Source organism: Muntiacus reevesi, chromosome 4 (assembly GCF_963930625.1).
Source record: "Muntiacus reevesi chromosome 4, mMunRee1.1, whole genome shotgun sequence".
Classification (NCBI taxonomy): Eukaryota; Metazoa; Chordata; class Mammalia; order Artiodactyla; family Cervidae; genus Muntiacus; species Muntiacus reevesi.
The window spans coordinates 108,414,160-108,438,177 of NC_089252.1; the positions used below are offsets into that span (position 1 = coordinate 108,414,160).

The window sequence follows — 24,018 nt, forward strand, 5'->3', positions numbered from 1 at the left end:
ACTGCTCATGAAGCTAGTGACAGGGTTGAAGAAAATGCAGTTATTACTGAAAACCCTGCAAACCAAACCAGTGGTCCTTACATTAGGGCACAGGCAGTCTTTTTATAAGACAAAAAAGGACTAAAACTGCATCTGGTATTTAGGGGGTAGGATTCATGTAATTTTAATCACCACGTGATTTTGCCAAGCCCCAAACTACCATTTTCCAAAGAATCTGTTTTGGCAAACCAAAGCCTAACTTGGTACTATACTTTTCCTGCCTCCCCTAGAGTCTGATTCAGACCACAGTACAAACAACCCAGTGAAAATGACACAGTAATCAGAACAAGTGGTCTTGTCTACTCTAATGCATAATATTAGAGAATATTGTTAATTAATTTTCATTATTTAAGATTGTGTTCTTCAAAAAGAAGCTTTACTGCTAAGTACAGAAATGTATCATGTTTTCACAGAGGGAATTTTCTTATTTTTAAACATTTTAAAGTAAAATAATTTTCATGCTAATACCCAGAAAGTTACAAACTATTTTCATAGAAAATGTTTTCACAAAACGTTTTCACAAAAACAAGATTTCCTCGCCAAAATATTCTACCAAGTCACAGCAGAAATGATGAAGTCTAATCAGAAAAAGAATAGATACTGTGACAGCAGAGCTTAAAACACTGATCGTGATTTCTGCTCTAGACTTAATGTTTGTTTTCCAGATTTATATGTTGACAGATTCATATGTTGACACCTAATTTCCAGTGTGTTGGTATTTGGAAGGGGAACCTTTATGGTGATTAGGTCATGAGGTTGGAGCCCTCATGAATGGAATTAGTGCCCTTATAAAAGAGGCCCCAGAGAGCCCTTTCACCCCTTCCACCATATGAGGACACAGTGACTCACCAAACATCAAATTTGCCATTGCCTTGATGCTGAATTTACCATCCTCTGGAACTAAGAAACAAATTTCTGTTGTTTGTAAGTCATTCATTCAGTCTGTGATATTCTGCTATAACTGTCAAAACAGATTAAGACGATTTCCTTAGGATCCTTCTCAAAACCCAGAGAATGTTCCTCCTTGTAGTTAGTTTCTTTTCACAGTCCTTAATGCCTCCAAAATGAGAAATGCCCTGTTTGTGCCAAGGACAAAAAGCTATAGAGAGGAAAGAAAATAGTACATTTCCTTTCAACTCTGAATCTGGGTAAATGCCACTTCAGATGTTACTGTCAAAAGAATTAGGCTATAGGAATTCAATACTAACTGCAATTGATTTTCACTCTGCATGTTTGTCAGTCATAGCAAAGGGCCATAAGGATGACTGGGGTAAGTGTGGGAGCCTCTTTGATTCCTGGAGATGCTTTTAATAAATACCAGCTTTCTGCCCCTCAAGTTCCTCCACATCTGTGGGCCCTGGTCTGCGTGAGTAGTGGAATTGAAGTGGCTATTTTGTGGGTCTTCCCTGGCAGTTCAGTTGTTAAGACACCATGTTTCCACTGCAGGGAGCATGGATTCCATCCCTAGTTGGGAAACTAAGGTCCTGCATACTGTGCCGGGTGGCCAGAAAAATAGGAGGGAAAAAGTGATTATTCTGTAATGCTTAAGCACAATCTTTCATTGCTTTTCTTGATATCCAGGAAGCCAACCCTTGCCAGCGTAGAGGTCTATATCTATAGGGATTTCACCTTTGCAGAGAAAAGCCTTGTTGAATGTTACCTGGAAAGCAGACAAGACTGGTAACTTGGAAACACATTTACATGAGAGAAGATCTCTGCAGAAAATTGAAACTTGGCCACGATTTCTAAAATGCCACATAGGGAAAAGAGTACTATTTATTAAGACAAAGTTTTCCCCAGGGGAAGCCTTTGGAGGTTTTGTTGATAAAACAAAAAACGTCCTGGTAGGGAGTTTTTTGTTTGTTTCTAGTTCAACCCATGGGAATGAAACCATTATCCCTCACATTTCAGTTATGTGATATTTTTGACAGTTTGTAGCTTTTTAAAGAATTCACAAGTTTTTCTTCATGCTGGGAGTTTCTTAAGTCTAGAAAAGACTACAGAAGCTGTTGACGTCTTGAATGGCATAAACTACTTGAAATGAGGTTAGTGTATTTGCAGAGGACAGTCTACAAAATCTTCGAGAAGTGACTACATTCTAGAAAGTACGATTTATTGATTATGTTGTATTTAGATCCATTTGTTAAAAAATGATCAGTAAGGTCCTGAAGTGGCAAGAGTATAAATCTCTTTTATAGTCTGCCTCCTGTTGAAGCAAGGTAGAATCAGTTCTAAGCTAATTATTTGAGCATTTGGACAGGTTCATTTCTACATGTGAGAGAATGAGTTTTCTGTTGGTCAGATTCTTGTTCAGTATCTTGGTACAAGCCCTGTGGACCAGACATAATTCAGATGCTCTGCCTTCAGGGACACTGGAAAGATTAGAGAATCACATTTTTCATTTTGAGGCTTATGGAGAATATGTCCCTTTGTCGTTTGTGAGAGAGCTTGTTCATCATTTGTTGAAAGTCTCCTTGTTGTCATCAGGAAACAGTTAGTGACCACTTTATGTGCAAAGTGTATTAACTGGAGACTTGGGAATTTTGATGCAACTATTTCTGTCCTTTCATTTATGATGGTTTTGATTACAAGTGAGAGAGTACCTTAGTACGACTGACTTAAAGACTAAAGGGAAACTTGTTTTTGTTACATAACAGGATATCCAGTACTTCAGTGACAGTTTCAGGAGCCCTGATTTCTTCTTCCTGGTTTGTGTGCTCAGCGTGTTGGCCTTGTCCTAGGCAGGGATGTTTGAGAGTCATGGGGTAGCTGCAATAGTCTCAGATGTCACATCCAGATATTGGAATAATAACCTGAGGAAGAGGAGGTGCCCTTCTCTCGTGTGAAGAGCAGGATAAGTTCCCAGAAAACCTCTGGCCAACTTCCCCTCACCGTATTGGGAAATAGAGTCACATGCTTTTTCCTAAGTCAATTCATAAGAAATGAAGTAATGTTCAGGATTCTCGCTGAGCTTGAATGGAGTTTCACGTTCCCTTGAGGTTTGGCTCAAGGAATAACATGAACAACACGTGAACAGTGTTGTTCAATGTACGTGAACAACATTGGGACTCTTAGGAAAGGAGTAGTGGAGATAGAGGCCATCATCCATATCTCTCAGCCCACAGGTTTTTCTCGGTGGACCCCAGATGTCAAGAACAACCTCTGGTTGTTGATCAAAAAGAGTCAGAGCTTTTGCTAAAACCTTCAGAACTGCGCAGTAGGCGAGGCAAGCCCAAGCCCTTCACCTCCATCAGCATATCCCACAGAGTTGGCAGCGGGCATGTCTTCATGAGGAGAATTGAAGTTTCTTACTTTTAAGTCATTACAAGGCTCTATGCCTTGTAGACCAGTGGGTATGTCCACTTTTTCAGGTTCCCAGTTTATTTAAAAAGAAATGCCAAAACAGAGCTATAGAAACATGGTATATTTTACATATTTACTTCCAAGAAAGTATTTCAGACCCAGAAACAGTACCATGGCTTTATGTAGATATCCTGTGGAAACAAAACATCCGAAGTCCAGATGTGACTGGAGATCGGACAGAATTCTGCCTTTTGGTCCTGTGGAGGCTGCAGAGGATCCCAGAAAAGACTGCAGAATGTTGCACTCAGAGTCCAGGGAATGGCCCTAATGCCTAACTCCTCTGGGGCACTTGGCACTGTTGACCCCCTCTTCTAAAACAGATACCCACTGACACAGGTTAGACAGCAGAGCATCTTCTTGGTATCCCGTCTGTGATCAGAGGCCATCCCAGGGTGAAGGGGAGGAGGCAGGGCCGGAAGCACTTGACATTGCTACCTAAAGTCTCCTGCCACCGGGGACACCTCCAGGAGCCCTGAGAAACGCCTTCTGCAGTAGATTCATGTCCTAAGCGCTGCCACTGTCCTTTCGTATTTTATTTTCTTATAGTTATGCTTTTACTCACCGTGGTCCTCTTCCTCGGATTATTTAATTCATTTTAACAAGCTTTTCCTTTTTTTTTGGTGAGCACTGCCGTATGCCAGGAACTGCCTCAAACCCGAGAGGAGTTAAGAGAGAATGGTCTGATGGTGGTGACAGATGACAAATAGATGACACGACAGTGAATGTACTGCTTCTGTAGACTTGGCACAGGATGCCACAGGAGACGCAGAGGTGTGCATCACACTCTTGTTTGAAGAGAATGGAGTCGGAGCCATATCCTGAAGGAGAACTTAAAATGAATAAAGGGATGCTGATCCGTTTGGGGGAGTGGGAATGGTGTTGATAGCACATAGTTTCCTGGGCAGCTTTGGAGTAAAGAAAATTTTACATTTTGCAATAGTGTGACTATATAGCTGATTTTGCTTCCCTGGTAGCTCAGATGGTAAAGAATTCATTTCCAATACGGGAGACCTGGCTTCCATCCCTGGGTTGGGAAGATCCCCTGGACGAGGGCGTGGCAGCCCACCCTAGTATCCTGCTGGCAGAATCCCCGTGGACAGAGGAGCCTGGCGGGCTACAGTCCAGGGGGTCGCAAAGAGGCAGGTATGACTAGCGACTAAGCCCAGCACCGCATAGCTCATTTTGCCCATAGTGAGGAGGTTCAGAGAAAATAATAGTTTCTCTCTCACAGGTAAAGCCATATTACTGCTCTGTAAATATTTTTCTTTTAGTCTTGATCTTTCAGATGTTATCTTGCCTACTATGTTCCTTTTTAAGTTTTAAAAATTTTATTGAAGTATAGTTGATTTATCGTACCATGTTAATTTCTTTCGTACAGCCAAGTGACTCAGTTATACGTGCTCTTTTTCATTTTCTTTCCCATTATGGTTTATCACAGGGTATTGAATGTAGTTCCCTGTAAGACGTTGTTTATCCATCCTGTATATGATAGTTTGCCTCTGTTGATCCCAAACTCGCTATCCTTCGCTCCCCCACCTGCCTACCTACTACATTCCTAATTTAAAAGATATATTCATTATTAAGTGTCACACTATAGAAACTTTCTTGAGAGAAAACTTATATTAAAACGAGGCTATTTAAGTACAAAGAGCTTTTCCGTGTCCCGCTGTTTGTGTAGAATCAAACAGGAACAGAAGCTCTGTGGTGCTTGGCACGGTCATAAGTTCATGGCCGTAGATATAAAGTAGAAGGAATATGAAGTCTGAATACCTTTGGGGAAAACAAAACCGGAATGGCTTTCCCTGCCAAGTCCTTGACACCTTAAGCAGAAAAGTTGGGAATCTCATGTGACCTGACTTTGGAGGCAAAACCCTTCCCTCGAGTCAGGGAGAGACCCTTCCCAGTACTGGATGTTGTGAGAAATCCAGACAGAATGGTACAAAAGATGGGTAGAGGCGACCCGCATTGCATCATTCAACAGAAATCGGCCCAGCTCGATCCCGGGGATCTGACAGTGTTGTCATCCTGGGGAGCACATAGCAGGGAGCAAGACACAGCCCCTGTTCTTCCTCAGGAGTGGATGTTGTGTGAACTCCGAGAAACTGTAGCTTGCCGGGCGTCCTGATCCCCTCTTTTCCTCTCTCCCCTCTGCTAGGAGAGAAGCAGCAGCTGAGCGGACGCTGACCGCCGGCTCTCAGCCCGCCAGGACCTGCGCGGCTCATGTGCCGCATCCTCTGCCCGCGGTGTGCAGCTGGCCCCCAGCGCGATGTGTGTTTGCCAAACCATGGAGGTGGGGCAGTACGGCAAGAACGCGGGGCGGCCCGGAGAGCGGGGGGTCCTGCTGGAGCCCTTCATCCACCAGGTGGGCGGCCACAGCAGCATGATGCGCTACGACGACCACACTGTGTGCAAGCCCCTCATCTCCCGGGAGCAGCGCTTCTACGAGTCCCTCCCTCCCGAGATGAAGGAGTTCACCCCCGAGTACAAAGGTCAGTCCCTGGCCAGTGTGGAGGGAGCAGCAGCGTGGAGGCCCTCAGCCGCGTTTCCTTGTTCTGTCGGCCACGTGACACGAGTGAGGGTCTCTGTTGTCTCCTTGCAGCGAAGTCACTTTGATAAGCAAAATTTGAAAGCATCAGCGAGGTCTTTGTTTTTTGAAAACAGTCCATTGGTAGGTAAACCGGAGAAGAATTCACGGCATTAAGGCCGTTGGCGAAGAGCATGCTGTTGTTGAGGAGGTTTCCCTGTTGGCTGGGATGGTCTAGGAGAGAAGGGGCAGCGCTTCTCCGCTCCCAGAGAAGGAATTGGATGCTCTCCAGGCTCAGGGCATGAGGTAGCTGGTGAGGAGGTGCTGTGGAGCTTGTGTCTGTATGTGCTAGGGGAGAATGGATGGTAAGAATTTTAGAGAAGGACTGGGGCCTGGAGGTCCTAACTTTTAAAGGAAAAGTAATCCGCTTTATAATGTAACTTGATAGACTAGAACCCCATGAATGTATACCAGAATTTAAGTCACTTTGTTTTAAAATCTGATTTTTATCACTGTGTGTATATATTTTTATGACTGACCCTCATGTATAAGTTGGGACTTCCCAGTGGCACTAGTAGGAAAGAACCTGCCTGCCAACGCAGGAGACACAAGAGATGTGGGTTCAGTCCCTAGTTTGGGAAGATCCCCTGGAGGAGGGCACGGCAACCCACTCCAGTATTCTTGCCTGGAGAATCCCATGGACAGAGGAGCTTGGCGGGCCCATAGGGTCGCAGACAGTCAGACATGACTGAAGCAACGTAGTATGCATCCATGCACGTATAAATTACGTTTTTTGTGTTCTTTTTATTTTGGCTGTGCTGCATGGTTTGTGGGATCTTAGTTCCCTGACCAGGGATTGAATCCAGGCTGCTCAAGTGGAAGCACTGAGTCCTAACCAGTGGACTGCTGGGAAATTCCCTGTGTTCTGTTTTTTCACCTTTTCCAAGGCAGTGTGAATTCAGGCATGTTTGCACTACGCTTTACTTGGGAGATTCTCGATTTAGAAAAACCAGTCCATATTGGTATTGGCTTTTGTTTCCTTAATTCTTTTATTGTGGTGAAATATACATAACATAAACTTTAACCATTTTATAAGGTGGATGCAGCTTTTTAAAAAATAAAGTATAATTGATTTATAATGTGTTGTTATACAGCAAAATTTACCATTTTTAAGTGTTTAATTTAGTGGCATTAAATACATTCACTAAGCTATATACCATTACCATTATCTATTTCTGGAACTTTTACATCACCTCAAACAAAATCTCTGTACCCATTAAATAACTCATTTCTCCCTCATCTGGTACCCTCTAATCTACTTTCTGTATCTATAAATTTGCCCATTTTACATATTTTATACAAGTGGAATCATGTAATGTTCGTCCTTTTGAATTTGGCTTATTTCATTTAGCATAATGTTTTCCAAGGTTCATCATGTGTCAAAACTTGTTTTTACGGCTGAATACTCTTCCATTGTAAATACATGCCGTATTTTATTTATCTGTTCATCTGTTGACGGATACCTGAGTTGTTTCCACCTTTTGGCTATTAAGAATAATGCTTCTATGAGTATTACCTTACAAATGCCTGCTTGAGTCCCTGATTTCAATTCTTTTGGGTATATACCTAGGAGTGGAATTGCTGGATCATATGGTAATTTTGTGTTTAGTGTTTTTGAAAAACTGTCAAACTGGTTTCCATATTAGCCTACCATTTGACATTCTTACCAGCAGTGTTTCTTTTTCTCCATATCCTTACAAACCCTTATTTTCCATTAAAAACAATAGCAAAAATTGTGTAGCCACCCTGGCGGGTGTGAAGTAGTGTCCCACTGTTATGATACATGTTTTCTTAATGACTAATGAATGATGTTGATCTGCCATTGGCCGTTTGGTGTATCTTCTCTGGAGCAGTGTCTATTCAAGTCCTTTGTGCAGTTTTGAATCAAACTGTTTGTTACTGTTTTCAGAACAGAATCAGAAGCATATTGAATTTGGAGGAATAAATACTCTTAACACTGCAAAACGAGAGAGAAGCGGGAATCAAACACACTGCTGTCTCTAAGTGGCTAAGAAACAAGTTACAAATGCTTTATAAATGTAGCTTCAGCCGCCCACCCATCTATACTCAACACATCATGGCCAAATCTTTTGCTATAAAAATGCCAAAACCAGAAAAAAAAAAAACTACAAGCCTTGTTAACTCATGGAGTCCTCTTCTGATGCTAAGGGAAGAAAAAAAAAATCCTTTAAAATGAAGCGGAACCCCAGGCTTCAGAGATATGTTTACTAAATCACAACCACCAGAATTTGGACTAGTTAGAATCTCAAGGTGCCACCCAGGGAAGGATTATCAGTCATATATTGGTTCAGTTTCCCTAACAACCTACTCTCAGATTGGGGAACAGAAGTCTTTAAAAACCATAGCAAGTCTTTAGTATCTACAGTATCTTCAGTGGAAGCACAGAGTCTTAACCACTAGACCACCAGAGAAGTCCTTTACTTTTTATTTTGAAATGTAAAATTACAGAAAAGTTGCGAAAGTAATAGAGGTCCTCTAATGCTCCCATGATGCCAGTGTGCCGAGAGAAGCCTGTCACTGTGCAGCTGACCTCTCCCTGGAGATGCCTGTACTGGCTTTCCTGTGTGCATGGCAAGACCATCAGCCCCAGGCGAGATTCAGGAAGCGTCTTCAACCTCTTGAGTTCTGCCAGGATGATGGTTTATTTTTACTTTTCCCACCAAGATGATATTTGAAAATATCTGTGTGAATGGAAAGCTGCAGTTGGTGGTTCTCTCCAAGATGATTCAGATGCCAGAAGTGGATTTGGATGTAACCAGCGTAATCCAAGCTGATGAACCCACTGCTTCAGCTGCCAGCACAGTGGGCTGAAATTCAGTGTTTGGAAGGGATTACAGGGCACTGAAAGACATCTTGATCAACACAAACTCAGCCTCGACTCTCCTCCCTTCCCCTCCTCATCCCTCCCTTCCCCTCTCCTGCTTGTGTTGTACTGGCTTCTCCGTGACCGCTGTAGGGTCCTCTCTACCTTTCACACATACTCAGTGAGAGCATGCCAGAAAATCGTCTAGAGTGCTTTGGTGAGCAGATTAAAAAATAGCCCTGTCGTGAATCAGCTGGGTCTTACTCTAATTCCAGAGAATGTGCTAAAGACTCAAATGAAGTTCAGTGTCCCAGTGATGTATCCCATTAGGAGAAGGGAAGATAGACAATTTTTGGTTTTCTCTGTTTGACCAGAAGCATAATGCTATAGATGTAACCCTTATTGGTAGCTGGGTAGAAAGAGCTAATTTTCAGCTAGAAGAGGGAAACCCTTGAGTTCTGCTCCATGAATTCAGCTTTCGGAAAGAGCCCCTGGCTTGTTGGGAGTGAACTGACTGTGGCAGAAGTTGTGCTGTGGTCTGTGCTCCAGCAGACAGGAGCTCTGCAGTGTGATGGTGCAGCCAGTGTGAGAAAGTGGGTGAGGGCCTGTGAAAACCTGGCACTTCTAAACACTGCCCTTAAGTTCCTTCAGTGAATTTCAGTACCTGACTTTAAAGGGTTTAGATTTTAAGAATGCTGCTATTTCATACCTATTGGATACTGAAATCAAAGGCTTTATTTAGGTTGGTTGTCTAGTGTTAATAAATAAAAGCATCATTAAAAGATACATAACCATATCATGGTTTATAATTACCAAAGCCAGAAAAGGAGCTTTGGTGTAATAGTATTAGCTGACCTGTACACTTTATTCAAATTTTGGCTATTTTCTCACATGTCATTTTTCAGGTCCAGGATTTCACATTGTATTTATTCCTCCTTGGCCTCCTCCAATCTGGGACAGTTTCTCACTCTTTCTTTGTCTTTCATAACCTCGATGCTTCTGAAGAGTACTAGTAGTTATTTTGTAGATTGTCCCTAAATTTGGATTTGTTTTCTCTTTCCTGATGATTGGATTGAGGTTATATGTCTTGGGCAGTAGAAATGATCCAGTATCCTCTTCAGTTCATCATGTCAGGAGGTCCATCTCTTGTTACTGGTGATTTAACTTTGATTGCTTTGTTAAGATGGTGTCTGCCTGGCTTTTGCACTGTAAAATTATGACTTTTCTTGTTGTAATTAATGAGTTTCATGTGGAGAGATACTTTGGGACTCTCTGGATATCCTGCTTCATAGCATACTAGTTTTCCAATTGATCAATGGTTCTTTCCTGTGATAATTACTAAATTGCAGAGTGAGGGACAGGGAGGCCTGGCATGCTGCATTCCATGGGGTAGCAAAGAGTCAGACATGACTTAGCGACTGAACAACAACAAAATTGCATGCCTAATGATGACATCTTTTTAAATCATTTCTTCTATACTTAGTAGTTAGAATAAATTACAATTCTATAAGGAAGAATTATCCCTCCTCACCCAGTTATCTGTCAGTGTGGATGTATGTATTTTATTCCTCAAATTATTCTAGATTTGGTCACTGGGATTCCTTAACATTAGCTCTTGTATACTTTTGACATATACCTCTCATCATTTTTAGCTATTTCATTACTTTCAGTTACCAAGAGATATTCCAGGCTCATCTTGTATTTTTCTGCTCTGATTCAGGAACCAGATTTTGCAACAAGCTTTTCCTCCTTGTATCATAGGAATGATAGTTAGAAAAAACAAGATCTTGGTGCTGGATGTTCTGATTGCCACTGGAGTGGCTTTGCTTTTAGGCCCTTTCAACACAGAGGTTTAGAAAATGCATATATTAATTCTAACGCACAATCACATACACATTTCTTTATTGCCAGAACCACAGGTGTTTTTAAAACTCAGTTAAGGAAAAATGCCAATAATATTCTATATATATATATTTTTAATATTCTATATTTTGGCAGTAGGTTTGAAGAGGGATTTCTGTTTATTTAATATGACCAGCTGTAGTCATCAAGTGTTACTGCTTGCAGTGCTAAATACCTTGTATCGTTTTTCAAAACCTTGCCTCATTCATTTATCAAGTATTTATTGAGCATCTACTGGATGCCAGGCCCTGTGCTCATTAGTGTAGAAGACGAAAAAGACCCATATCTTCATGGAGCTTACATGCTAATGTGAGAAAGAATAAACAAATTATAGACCAAACAATTATAGATTGTGTTAAGTACTTTGAGTAAAATAAGTAAGGTTCGTAATTGACAGTAATAAAGCTTCCACACCAGAGCCCTTGATACAGAAGGATTGGGGAAGAGTGTCTGGGGAGACTTACAGGACTGGAGGGTGAGGAGCAACTGTGGACAAAGGACAGTGGAAAGAACATTCCAAGCTTCCAAGGATAAGCAAAAACCCTGAGGTAAAAAACAACAATGGACAGAACTTCAGTGCTCTAAGAAACTACTCTAGCTCTTTTTTGCCAATTAAAAGTTAAGAAACAAGCCTATTCATAAGTGGTCAAGGGACTTGAATAAACATTTCTCCAGAGAAGACACACAGATAACCAACAAACACAGGGAAAGACTCTCAACATCACTAGTCATTACAGTTACAGTTCAGTCACTCAGTCGTGTCCGACTCTTTGTGACCTCATGAATCGCAGCACGCCAGGCCTCCCTGTCCATCACAAACTCCCGGAGTTTACTCAGACTCATGCCCATCGAGTCGGTGATGCCATCCAGCCATCTCATCCTCTGTCGTCCCCTTCTCCTCCTGCCCCCAATTCCTGCCAGCATCAGGGTCTTTTCCAATGAGTCAACTCTTCACATGAGGTGGCCGAAGTATTGGAGTTTCAGCTTCAGCATCAGTCCTTCCGATGAACACTCAGGACTTATCTCCTTTAGGATGGACTGGTTGGATCTCCTTGCAGTCCAAGGGACTCTAAAGAGTCTTCTCCAACACCACAGTTCAAAAGCATCAATTTTTCGGCACTCAGCTTTCTTCACAGTCCAACTCTCACATCCATACATGACCACTGGAAAAACCATAGCATTGACCAGACAGACCTTTGTTGGCAAAGTAATGTCTCTGCTTTTTAATATGCTGTCTAGGTTGGTCATAACTTTCCTTCCAAGGAGTGACCATCTTTTAATTTCATGGCTGCAGTCAGCATCTGCAGTGATTTCGGAGCCCCAAAAAATAAAGTCTGACACTGTTTCCATTGTCTCCCCATCTATTTCCCATGAGGTGATGGGACCAGATGCCATGATCTTAGTTTTCTGAATGTTAAGCTTTAAGCCAACTTTTTCACTCTCCTCTTTCACTTTCATCAAGAGGCTCTTTAGTTCCTCTTCACTTTCTGCCATAGGGTGGTGTCACTAGTCATTAGGGAAATGCAAATCAAAGCCACAATAGAGACTTCTGTCACCCAGTGAATGGCTGTTACAAGTAAGAAGAAAAGTGTGGCCAAGATAAGGAGAAATAGGAACACTGCTGGGAAGAGTGTCAAATAGAATAGCCACTGTAGAAAACAGTTTGACAGTTCTTCAAAAACATTAAAACACAGAAATGGCCATCAATTCCATGCCTAGATATATACCCAAAAGAATTGAAAACAGGGACTCAGACAGATATATGTAAAGTAATACTCACTGAAGCATTATTCATAATAGTCAAAATATGGAAGCAACCCAAACATCCATCAACAGATGAACTGGTAAAATACATTTACATAACAGATAAATGGCATACATTTACAGTGGAATAGTATTCAGCCATAAAAACAAATGAAGTTCTGACACTTGTTATAAGGTGGATGAACATTAAAAACATTATGCTAAGTGAAGGAAAGAAGCCTAACCCAAAAGGATAAACATTACATGATTCCCACAGTGATTCAGTGTACATATATGTCCTTTTTAAAATTGTTTTCCATATGGTTTATCACAGGATATTGAACACAGTTCCCTGTGTTATACAGTCGGACCTTGTTGTTTATTCTCTATATATAATACTTTGCATCTGCACATCCCAAATTCTCAGTCCATTCCTGCCCCCCGCCCCCCACAAGGCTCTTCTCTGTATGTGAGTTTGTTTCTGTTCCGTAGGATAGATAAGTTCATTTGTGTCATGTTTTAGATTCCACATATAAGTGATACCATATGGTATTTGTCTTTGTGTTTCTCAGTTCACTCAGTGTGACAATCTCTAGGCCCATCCACGTTGCTGCAAATAGCATTAGTTCATTCTTTTTTATGGCTGAGTGGTATTCTGTTGTATATACATACCACATCTTTATTTTTTATTTATTTTTTTGTGTGTGTTAATTTTCTTTTTTTTTTTTTTTAATTTTTTTTTTTCCTTTTCTTTTTTCTTTTTTTGTTATTTTTCAGTGGGTTTTGTCATACCACATCTTTATCCATTAATCTTTCGATGGCCATTTGGATTGTTTTCATGTCTTGGGTATCTTGAACAGTGTTGTTGTGAACTTAGGAGTGCATGTATCTTTTCAAACTATTGTTTTGTCCAGATACATGCCCAGGAGTGGGATTGCTGTTATCACATGGCAACTCTAGGTTTTAAGGAACCTCCGTACTGTTCTTCATAGTGGCTGTACCAATTTACATTTCCAGCAACAGTGTGGAAGTGTTCCCTTTCTTCCACACCCTCTCCAGCATATATGTTTTGTAGATTTTTTTCATGATTGGCCATGAATCATGTGTGAGGTAGTATCTCCTTGTAATTTTGATTTGCATTTCTCTAATAATTAGCCATGTTGAGCATCTTTTCATATATCTGTTGACCATCTGTTTCAAGTATCTGTTCTTTATACAACAACAATAACAATAACAAAACTCTCAGCAAACTAGGGATGGAAGGAAAGTTCCTCAAACCTGATAGAAGGCATCTATGAAAAACCTACAGCTAGCTTCATACTCAGCGATGAGACAATTGCTTTAGCCCCTAAGATGGAGGAACGAGATAAGAAAGTCCGTGCTCTCCATTTCTAGTTGACATTTAACTTGGAGGTTCTGACCAGTACAGGTCAGCAGGAAAATAATAAAAGGCATTCAGATTGGGAAGGAAGAAGTAAAGCTGTCTTTATTTGCAGACAGTATAGAATTCTGTCTTCAGCTAAACTGTCCATCACTTGTTGGAGTAGAATTCCCACAAAGAACTCAAAATTGACATTCTGAACCCTCTTTTGTTAGGAAGTTACTTGAAGATGTATTCCACTCAGATTAGGAGGAAGTCAAGAAAAAGAGGGGAAAGGAGAGGATCGTAGAAGAAACAGCTCTCTCTCTGGTCAGCTCCAGCATGGGAGCCCCATGGCAGGCCTGGAGGACACTCCACATCAGAGCAAGAGGGGGAGCCCAGGAAACAAAGAACATTGTAGACCAGGGGGCATTCAGTCTTGAACATAATTGAAGCTCTGGAAAAGACAAAGGGAAGAAGTTAAGAAAACGGAAACCTGTAGGAGAGGCACGTTATCTACCTAAGGAAGCCAGGGTACGGTTGTGAAGCCCACTGAAGTGAGGTGGGCTCTCCTAAAAGAGACCAGGGTTTAAGAGCAGTGTCCTCCTGGAGAAGGAAATGAGCCAAAGAAAAGGATGTTCTTGGTCTGGCATACTGACATATTCTTAAAGGCTTGTCACCGATTCTCAGATCATAATGCCGATTTTGCACACCAAAAGTGTAAAACGAGACATGTAACTGATAGTAGGTTGGATTATGGAAATCAGATGAAGGGCAGTCTGGACTTTATTAACAATCAAAGAAACTCATTGAGTTAGATTTCTAGGTGCTGTGTTTCAGCTCCTTTGGTAATGATCCAGAAGAAACCAAGGACAAGCTGTTTGATAAAAATGGACACAATGAACTTGCATGAGTACTGTGTGGAAAATAGCTGTTTCCACTTAGGAATGCTGGTGCTTTGCTGAGGCCGAAGTTCTGCCTGGTGAGCCTGGACTAGCCTGATCCGCAGTGCAGAGACATATTTTGGGGGCTGTCTTGGAGGAGTCTTGATGTCTCTCTTGGTGACACTGTCAAGCAGAAGGAAACCAGATCTCGCGGAGGACAGAGGAGATGACAGCAGTGTAGGGCAGTTCAGTAAGTGGAGGTTAAATTATGCTGGGTGTGGCTGTGTCACCTGGAAGATACAGTTCTGAATGGTACAGAAGGCAATAGTTGAAAGCAAGAGCGTTAGATAAGAGGATAGCGTTAGATAAGGGAAATAAATACAAATGTATCCAAACTTAAAGGGGAATGGTGGATTAAGGATGGGAATGAGTGGTGAGGTATGTTCTGGAAAAGATGCCTGCCCCTCATCGTTCCTACAGCAGCTTCAGGGCAGGTGATGACTGTGTGGAGGGCCAGCAGGGGCCAGCAGTCTGTGCTGAATGGACCCCGCCTGGGTGGACATTTGTTGACTGGCTGCTGCTTTTTCCCCAACAGGAGTGGTGTCCGTCTGTTTCGAGGGGGACAGTGACGGTTACATCAACTTGGTGGCCTACCCGTACGTGGAAAGTGAGACCGTGGAGCCGGATGATGCACCGGAGCGGGAGCAGCCTCGGCGCAAGCACTCCCGCCGGAGCCTGCACCGGTCGGGCAGTGGCAGTGACCACAAGGAGGAGAAAGCCAGCCTGCCCCTCGAAACCTCGGAGAGGTAAGGCGCTGGTGAGCGGGGCTGGCGATGCATGTCTGGTGCTGTGAGCACAGACTCTCAGAGTATCTCTAGCATCCTGATGCATCACGGGGAAGCAGGGCTCACGGTGGAGGGACGACGGCTGATGTTCGCAGGTTCACCACATCGTGCCGCCTGCTGCCTGCATGTTCCATCGCCCCGGTGGGGCCCCCTTCTGAGTTTGGCTGTAGCTGGTCGAGAGAGAATGGAGTTCTCTCAGCTTTTTGAAGCAAGAACATGCTGTTGTTTTCTTCCAGCTTTGTTAATGTCTTGCATTCCCAAGGCAGAGGTGGAGATGCACTGGCCCATGGTGAGGTCCCAGCTGCTTTCTCCCCTGCAGGATCACAGAGCCCAGAGGCAGTGAGTGCAACCAGGCCCATGCTCTTTAAGGGTTTTGGAGTCAGATCTCTGAGACTCTTGATACCACCTGTTATCCCTTGCCCTGCATCTAAAATTCAGCTTATTGAATTGGAAATTGAATTTTCTTGTAGATCAGGAAAAAGAATTATTTTTCTCAATACATCATGCAAAAAATGTACACCCCCACAAGCGTGGCCATAGTCAAAAGGATAGACAATGAAAGTTTTGTTGAGGTTATGGAGAAACTGGAACCCTCCTATGTTGCTGATGGGAATGTAAAATAGTGCTGCCATTCTGGAAGACAATTAGGCAGTTTTTCAAAAAGTTAAACCCAGCAACTGCACTCCTAGGTATATGCCCAAGAGAACTGAAGGAAAATAGTCACGTGTAAAATGTGTATGCAAATATTTATAGCAGCATTATTCCTAATAGCCCCAAATTGGAAACAACCTGAATGGCTATCAGTTGATGAATGGATAAATTAAATGTGGAAGGATATCACTCAGCAGTGAATAGAAATGGAATACTGACACATGCCACAGTATGAATGAACCTTGAAAACATACATTAAGTGGAAGAAGCCAGTCACAGAAAACGACATATTGTATGGTTCCATTTATTTAAAATGTTCAGAATCAGTAAATCCATATCTTTTCTGTCCAAGAGACAGAAAGTAGGTCAGTGGATGCCAGGGATTGAGGGGGCAGGGTTGATGAGAAGTCGCTATTACTAATGGTGACAAGATTTGTTTTGGGGGTGATGGAAATTTCTAAAAATTAGATAGTGGTGATGTTTTCTAACCTTGTGACTATACTTAAAAAAAAAACTACCGAATTGTAAAAAGAAATAAAACTAATGTAAACAAAAAACAATGTGAGCTTTTTGAACCAGAGTGAAATCAAAATTGTATGATTAAATTACTTTGTACATATTTGATCTCACTCAAAAATAAGTTTCAGTGAGGGAATCCATGGCAGTCCAGTGATTATGACTTGGCACCTTCATTGTCGAGGGCCTGAGTTCGAGCCCAGGGAAATGAATATCTTCAGGCTGTGCAGCATGGCCAAAAAAAAAAAAATCAGTAACTAGATTGCTCTGTGATTTGACTTAGAATTAGGGCTTTTCTTAGACGTGGCAACACACAGTTTCTCTCTGACATCAGATCAGACCACTTTAGCAGCACTGGCTGCACACTCGCGCTCCTTACTACACACCGTTTACTCACTTTAAGGGGCTCATGCCTCTGGGGCCATGTGTCACCCATCAGAAAGATTTGTTAGATTGCACGTTAGACTTGATCCAGGCCTCCCCAACCCTATGTAGTGGGACCCCAGAGGATGACTCGTCTGAACCCCTTAGCAATGTGTATGTTCTTCCTTCTTAGTCCCCAGGAGGCAAAGAGTCCAAAGGTGGAGCTACACAGCCACTCGGACGTCCCTTTCCAGATGCTAGATGGTAACAGCGGTCTGAGTTCTGAGAAGATCAGCCACAACCCTTGGAGCCTGCGCTGTCACAAGCAGCAGCTGAGTCGCATGCGCTCTGAGTCCAAGGACCGAAAGCTCTACAGTATCCTTGTTACCGCTCCTCCAGCAGCGCCTGCTACTTGGGACCACAGCTCCTATGTCAGGGCGCCTCCCAGTACCATGGTTAGCACCCTCTCTGTTCAGGGGCTCGTCTTTTGTTCTTATCTCCCTTTACCATGGGCTCTTCATGTTTTCATCATTTTTTTTTTGTTTCCCTGCCTTTTGGGCCTGGTATGACTGAAGCTTAAACTCGGCAGTCTAGAAAAGTGCTCTCCAATAGAACTCTGTGACAGTGGGAGAATCTGTGCTAAAATTTGTGGTAGCCACTAGCCATACTGTAACTGAAATGTGACTGCTGTGACTGAATTACTCAATTTTTAATTTGTTTAATTAAAATCTGCATTTAAGTCAGCAGGTATGGATAGTGGCTACCATATTTATCAGTGCATATCTAGAATCAGGGCTGTGTATGTGTGTGTGTGCATATGAACACATGTACACGTGTATTTCTCCCCTCCCAACAGATAATATATATTTTTTTAATGTTTTAGTGTTTATTCTAAAGATAAACAATATACCAATGTAAAGTAGTTTTAAGATAGCAGAGATAAAGTATTATGAAATGAGAATTCTTAAAATCAGTTAGCGTTTTGAAACAGTGGACAATAAATTACTAAGACTTACTGAGAAACTGAGGGGAGGTGTGCTGAGCACTTCATATGTACTTACTCAGTTTTCCTGTCTTTTGAGGGAGGAACTGTTATGATTCCCATTTATAGATGAGTATATGGAAGCACAGGGGGATGAAGTATTGTGCCCAGAGCCAGTGAGTGGAAAGGCAGGGTCCTACGCCCTCAGGCATTGTGAGATACTTCTGCAGCCTTCTTTGAGTTTTATTGTTGCTTGTTTATAAATCATAGCAGGCAATGAGACTAGTCAAAAGCCGCACATAATGAATTTCACATTGCTCTTTAAAGAATTAGAGGATATTAAAATGTTCATCATCAGAGTGATGCCGAGGGTCTTACCCTCTAAGACCAGGTGATTGCTCCATAGTCCAAAATATGGAACTGAGGGCTTGACTGTGAGCCTCGATGATGACCGTTGGCAGACCTGTGACAAGCCAGTACCTTTATCTAAGATCACTGAAGACGGGAGATGTAGATGAAGACCTGGATGTAAACAGGAGATCCTAGAAGTACTAAGGGATAAGTTTAACTATATGGCTTGAAGTTTAGTCAGAAAATGGCGAGGGAAATTTAAATCCAGCTTTTTCTAAAGATTCCTGTTTGGGAATGTTAAATCTGAGTCATCATTTTTGCAGTAGAGCTACAAAGGAAGTTTCTTACTTCTTATGTGTAAATGAGACACGATTGAGCAGGGTCTTGGTTTACTGATGGTGCCAGGGATGTATGTGAAGCTCCCAAATTTTCTTTGGTTTATTATGTATGACTGCAAGACAGAGTTAAAGAATAAAATTAAAATGATGACATCAAAAAATGTGGCAAATACATATGATTAAAAATTATTCATAAAAAGGCATGAAATTTTGTCACATGCTACAGTATGGATGAACCTTGAAACCAATTTGCTAAGTGAAGTAGCCAGATATAAAGGGACAAATATGCTATGACTCCACTGATACGAAGTACCTAGGACGGACACATTCATAGCAACAAAAAGTAGAATAGTGGTTTCCAGGGGATATGGGGCGGGGGAGGAATAGGAGTTATTGTTTTAACATTATCTGTTGGGAAGGGAGAAATACACACGTGTACATGTGTTCATAGGCGCGTGCACACACACACACACACACACAAACGCACACACACTCCTGAACAGTTCCTAATTTTTGTTTGGGAAGATGAAAAGGTTTTGGAGAGTGGGTGGTGGTAATAGTTGCATACTTATAAATGGTTAACCTGGTAAATGGTGTATGTATTTTCCCGTAATAAAAATGTTTTCAAAGAAATAATAAGCCAGAGGTGTGACACCCACATTTGAGAGTCTCTGAGGTGGACACACATTATTACATTAGAAGGGAGTGCCTCCTTTCGTAGTAAAGCTGGATTCTCCTTCCCTGGCCGGGACTGCTGGCGAGTGTGGTCATTATGCCCCTTGACTGCGGCCCAGAGTTCCTCCTGCTTGAGAACGTGGTGCACCACTTCAAGTACCCCTGCGTGCTGGACCTGAAGATGGGCACCCGCCAGCACGGTGACGACGCCTCTGCCGAGAAGGCCGCCCGGCAGATGCGGAAGTGCGAGCAGAGCACGTCGGCGACGCTGGGCGTCAGGGTCTGCGGCATGCAGGTGAGCCCGCCTTGGCAAGAGCCCAGGTGCTTGCGCGTTTGGGGTTGTGTGTGTACCTGCTTGCTGTCCGTGCCGGGGGTCCTCCTGGCACAGTGGCCCAGAGTCTCCTCTGGGAGGCTGAGTCCCTGGGGGGGCGCTGGGTGCCTGTTTGAGACATGTTCCCTGAGCCCTCTCGTCCTTACCCGGGGACCCTGGACTGGGCTCTAGTGCAGAACCACTGTGAGAGCCTGTTGCCTTGACACTGGGGCAACTAAGACTCTTGTCTGTCAGCACGATCGGTATTCTAGTTTGAGTCCAGCTGGTCTCCCGGAGGGCTCCACAGGTAATGCAGACACCTGCAGGCCTGGTCTCCACACTCTCCTGCCTTTACCACAGGAAAGCTCAGGGCGAACTTGGCCTGCTCACTCCAGCCGTGCAGGCTGGAGCAGAAAAGTGCAGGTTGGTCAGTACTTTCCAGACCGCGCCTGCCCAGGGCCCCGCGAGGTCCTCAGACCTCCCTGGTCCTCACCCGCCTGTCTCCTGGGGTTTTAGGTGTACCAGCTGGACACGGGGCATTACCTCTGCAGGAACAAGTACTATGGCCGTGGGCTGTCCATCGAAGGCTTCCGCAACGCCCTCTATCAGTACCTGCACAACGGCCTGGACCTGCGGCGTGACCTTTTTGAGCCCATCCTGAGCAAACTGCGGGGCCTGAAGGCCGTGCTGGAGCGGCAGGCCTCCTACCGCTTCTACTCCAGCTCCCTGCTTGTCATCTACGACGGCAAGGAGTGCCGGTCTGAGTCCCTCCTGGACCGCCGGTCTGAAATGCGTCTGAAGCTCCTGGACACCAGCCTCCCAGAGGCGGCCCTGCCCTGCGGCCCTAGCACCAGCCTCAGCAGCAGCAGCCCGGAGGCGGGCCCCTTCTCTCCGCCCAAGGTGGACGTCCGCATGATCGACTTTGCCCACAGCACGTTCAAGGGCTTCCGAGATGACCCCACAGTGCATGATGGGCCCGACCGAGGCTATGTGTTCGGCCTGGAGAACCTCATCAGCATCATGGAACAGATGCGGGACGAGAACCAGTAGGCCCAGCTCGGGGCCCCCCGGACCCCCTTCCTCTCCACCCGCAGGCAGGGACCATTGCTCTCAACTTGCTGTGAGGACACACAGACTTGCTTTTAAAGGGTTATATTTCTCTTTGGTGTAAACTAAAAGAAAATGTTTTTAGCTGTAGCCTGGAATCCATATATATAAAGTGATGGAGGGCAGAACACGTCCTCTCAGCCAGGCTGCCTAGCTTGACGGCTCTGACTGCTGTGTCCAGGCAGACTTAGGAAGGAAGAGGTGCCCCTGGTGGGCCTGGCAGCAGGGACAGGTTGCCCCTGGACTTTGGTTTCTCTTGCCCAGGTCTTTGAGGTCTGTGACTGCAGGGTCCTGCTCGTTGCAGGGTGAAGCCCAGGATTGGCGCAGGGCCCCTCCATGTTCATTCAGCCCTGGTTCCTCAGTCACAGAGGTTGGGTGCCCATCTCTTGGGGGGCTTTATAACCTGTGCTGTGGGTGTCACCTATCTCTTTGACAGGCGTTCCCAGGGCACCACAGGGCCGACTGCACATAGCCGGACCCTTCCTGGTTCTGACCTTGGCATGAGGCTAGATTCATGAAGCTGTGCTGAAGCCAGCTATGGCAGAGCGCAGGCTCTGGGATCCCCAGGCACTGTTTGGCACTTGAACCTGCTCCTGCCTGCACACCCCAGCCAGCCTTTCTCACTGAGACCCCTTGCCTAAGGAGGCCATCCCCTCTTGCCCCACTGGAGGGGGCCCTGCTCTGTGGGCTGAGGAGAGTCAGCCTCCCAGCAGCCTTTGGGGCCTCTGATGTCTCTGACCCAGACAGTATTTGCAGCCCCTGGGCTGTGGGTAGGAATCCACTTCCTCTGGCTTCTTGGGCAGCTTTGCTGCCTCGGAGAGACTGCTCCTTTCAGGGCTCAAAGGCTGTGGTCCGCTCAGGGTCTCACCTCTCTCCAGGCCAAGCTCAAGGCAGCAGCCCACTGTGAGGAGCTCCCGGATTGTGAGGGAGAACCTTAAGCTTGTTTGCTTTTGAGGACATTGGGCACTGGGTGCAAATGCCCCAATTCTGCTAATGAGAGTTTTGTCTTACCAGTACTGGGATCCATCCGTCTGTCCATTCGTCCATGTGCCAGCCCCTGTGATCTTTTCCCCTGGGGTGTAGCCTTGTTCAGTAGTAAGTATTGATTTCCCTCATGCTTCCCTCAGCAGAATACCCGCTCTCCCACTCCTGAGGTGAGCTTTGCCCCTGTGCCCTTCCTCAGCAGGTGCTACCTTTTAAACGTGGTAGCAGAATGAGTCGGAGGAGGGGTTTCCCTGCGGCCCACCACCGTCTCTGTGAGCCTGTGGCACGGCCCCCTCGGCACTCAGCGCTGACGGTGCCACAGTGAAGACCGGGGGGGTGACCCCTTCCTTGCCGATGGTTTCAGTGATTTTGCTGCCAGCCGTTATTGGCACAGAGACCTGCCACCTGTGGCCAGGAGCTCACCTAGCTGTTGCCGAGCTTAGTGCCCGCCCCTGAGTCCAGGGCCGCTGTCATTGTCACTGCTAGCATGTCCCTGTTACAGCATTCATGGTAAGCCTGCCAGCCTGTGTCTCTGAGAGGCCTCAGTAACTGATGGGCTACTTTCCCGCTCCTTAGAGATGCAGCCTCACACAGCTTAAATGGGCCCCGCGATGGGATCCCATCTCTCAGCCCTCTGACCCTGGTGCCATTGGTGGGCAGGTTCCCATTCCTGGGGGCTAGGAGGAGCAGCTTGTCTGTTTCTGGTCAGTAAAGAGCATCTTCTCTCATGTACTATTCTGTGGCTTCAGCCATGGGGGCAGTAGCTCTTCCTTAGCGTGGCTAGTCATTTCCTGGCAAGGCCAAGGCTAAACCAAAGGGTCTGGGCCCACTCGGGACCCACTTGATGGCACCTCCCCAGTGTGGGGATGTGGTGTGCTTCCTGAATTGGCGTATTGTGGGAGTTGCTGCCCCATTCCACTCTTCATTGTGAGAGAGGTTACACCCACTTATAGTCAGTATTTCCTGGCACTAAAAGAGCAGGGCTGGTTTTGCTGCTGCTTTCCCAGGGCAGGGTCCCTTCTTTTCAGCACTTTTGAACACTTGCAAGACACAGCCCTATTATCTAACGGGTGGCGGGCATGTGTGTCTGCACTCGCTGTTTGCCACTATTTTGCCCTGCTCCATGCCAGAGAGCCCTGTCCCTGCCAGGCCCTGCCTTCCCAGCCCCAACTTGGGACCAAAGTGCAAGACGGGATCACGGGTTGGGGTGTCCAAGTGACTCCTCTCTATAGTGCTTCCGTGGGCCAAGTCGACACCAGCCCCCTAGCGGGGTGGGATGGGCGGTGCTTAAAGAGGAAGGGGACCAGTGTAGCAACTTGCCAGGGACCCCACCCCTCCCTCACATCCGGGCCTGTGCAGTGGGCGTGGGGATTCTCCTAAGGGGCCAAAGGCCTGGGCTTCTTCGGTATCCTCTGCTCCCTTGCTCTCATCTGGTCACATGCACACTCCTAGATGCAGATTGCTTTGAACTTTAAAACTGTTCAATTTGGTTTTGTTTGTACCGATTTAAAAAATGTTTTAATAGGGAAAATTGGGGAGAGAACCATGGGTAGGGCCTGGTTCCTTTGCTTCTCGGGGAACAACAAAGCCTTGTCTGGAGGACCGCTCTCTGCTCCACTTTCCTGGAAGCTGCCTAAGCCTGTCTACGCCGCCCAAGCCCTGCGCCCGGATATGACACGTGGCTCCGGTCGCTTCTGGGCGCGGCTGCGTTTTCTCGGGACCTTGCGTGCATGGGAGGGAGTGCTCAGGCCTTGCGCCGAGCCCGCCCTTTCTGTACACCTAACGCTGCCCGCCCCGCTTGTGTCTGAGGTCGTGTATGTCAAAATAAAGCCGCTAGAAACTGACGCGTGTCCGTGTCTTGGAGAAAACGTGCGGACTCCGGGAGTCTGGCCTGATAAGGCCCACCCGCGCCCCCGGCCCTGCCCCTTTTCTCCGGTCCGGCGGGGTGGTGCGGGAATCTGCCGGGCGCGGCGAAAAGGAAGCCTCGCCCTTGGCGCCAGCTCCACTTTTGGATCCGCCAACGGCCAGCTGACCCGCAGGTCCCCGATCCCGGTTCCCATGGCAGCTTGGCGCGCTCAGCTCTCGTTGGCTGCGTCTGTCGGAGCCTCGCGTCCCGGCGCTCCTACGTTGACGGCGTGCCACGTATACCATAGCTGATTGGTCTGCCCGAGCCTACGTCACTTCCCGCCCGCCGCCA

The 24,018-nt window shown here is 45.3% G+C and overlaps 1 protein-coding gene and 1 pseudogene across 5 annotated transcripts in view; both read left to right on the forward strand.

Moving 5' to 3' along the window:
- Positions 1-23,684, forward strand: part of IP6K1 (inositol hexakisphosphate kinase 1) — a 38,379-nt gene extending 14,695 nt beyond the window's left edge. For 4 of the 5 annotated variants that reach the window (XM_065933668.1, XM_065933669.1, XM_065933672.1 and 1 more), the window contains exons 2-6: positions 5,558-5,891; positions 15,295-15,505; positions 17,268-17,449; positions 19,540-19,715; positions 20,247-23,684. In XM_065933668.1, the coding sequence (XP_065789740.1) occupies positions 5,669-5,891; positions 15,295-15,505; positions 17,268-17,449; positions 19,540-19,715; positions 20,247-20,780 (1,326 nt within the window). In that variant the 5' untranslated portion in view covers positions 5,558-5,668 and the 3' untranslated portion in view covers positions 20,781-23,684. Of the gene's footprint in view, positions 1-4,029; positions 4,174-5,557; positions 5,892-15,294; positions 15,506-17,267; positions 17,450-19,539; positions 19,716-20,246 lie in introns of those variants that run through there. The other variant, XM_065933673.1, reaches the window with a different exon arrangement.
- On the forward strand, positions 7,673-11,835 carry LOC136166821 (aminoacyl tRNA synthase complex-interacting multifunctional protein 2-like; annotated as a pseudogene).
- Positions 23,685-24,018: the final 334 nt, after the last annotated feature.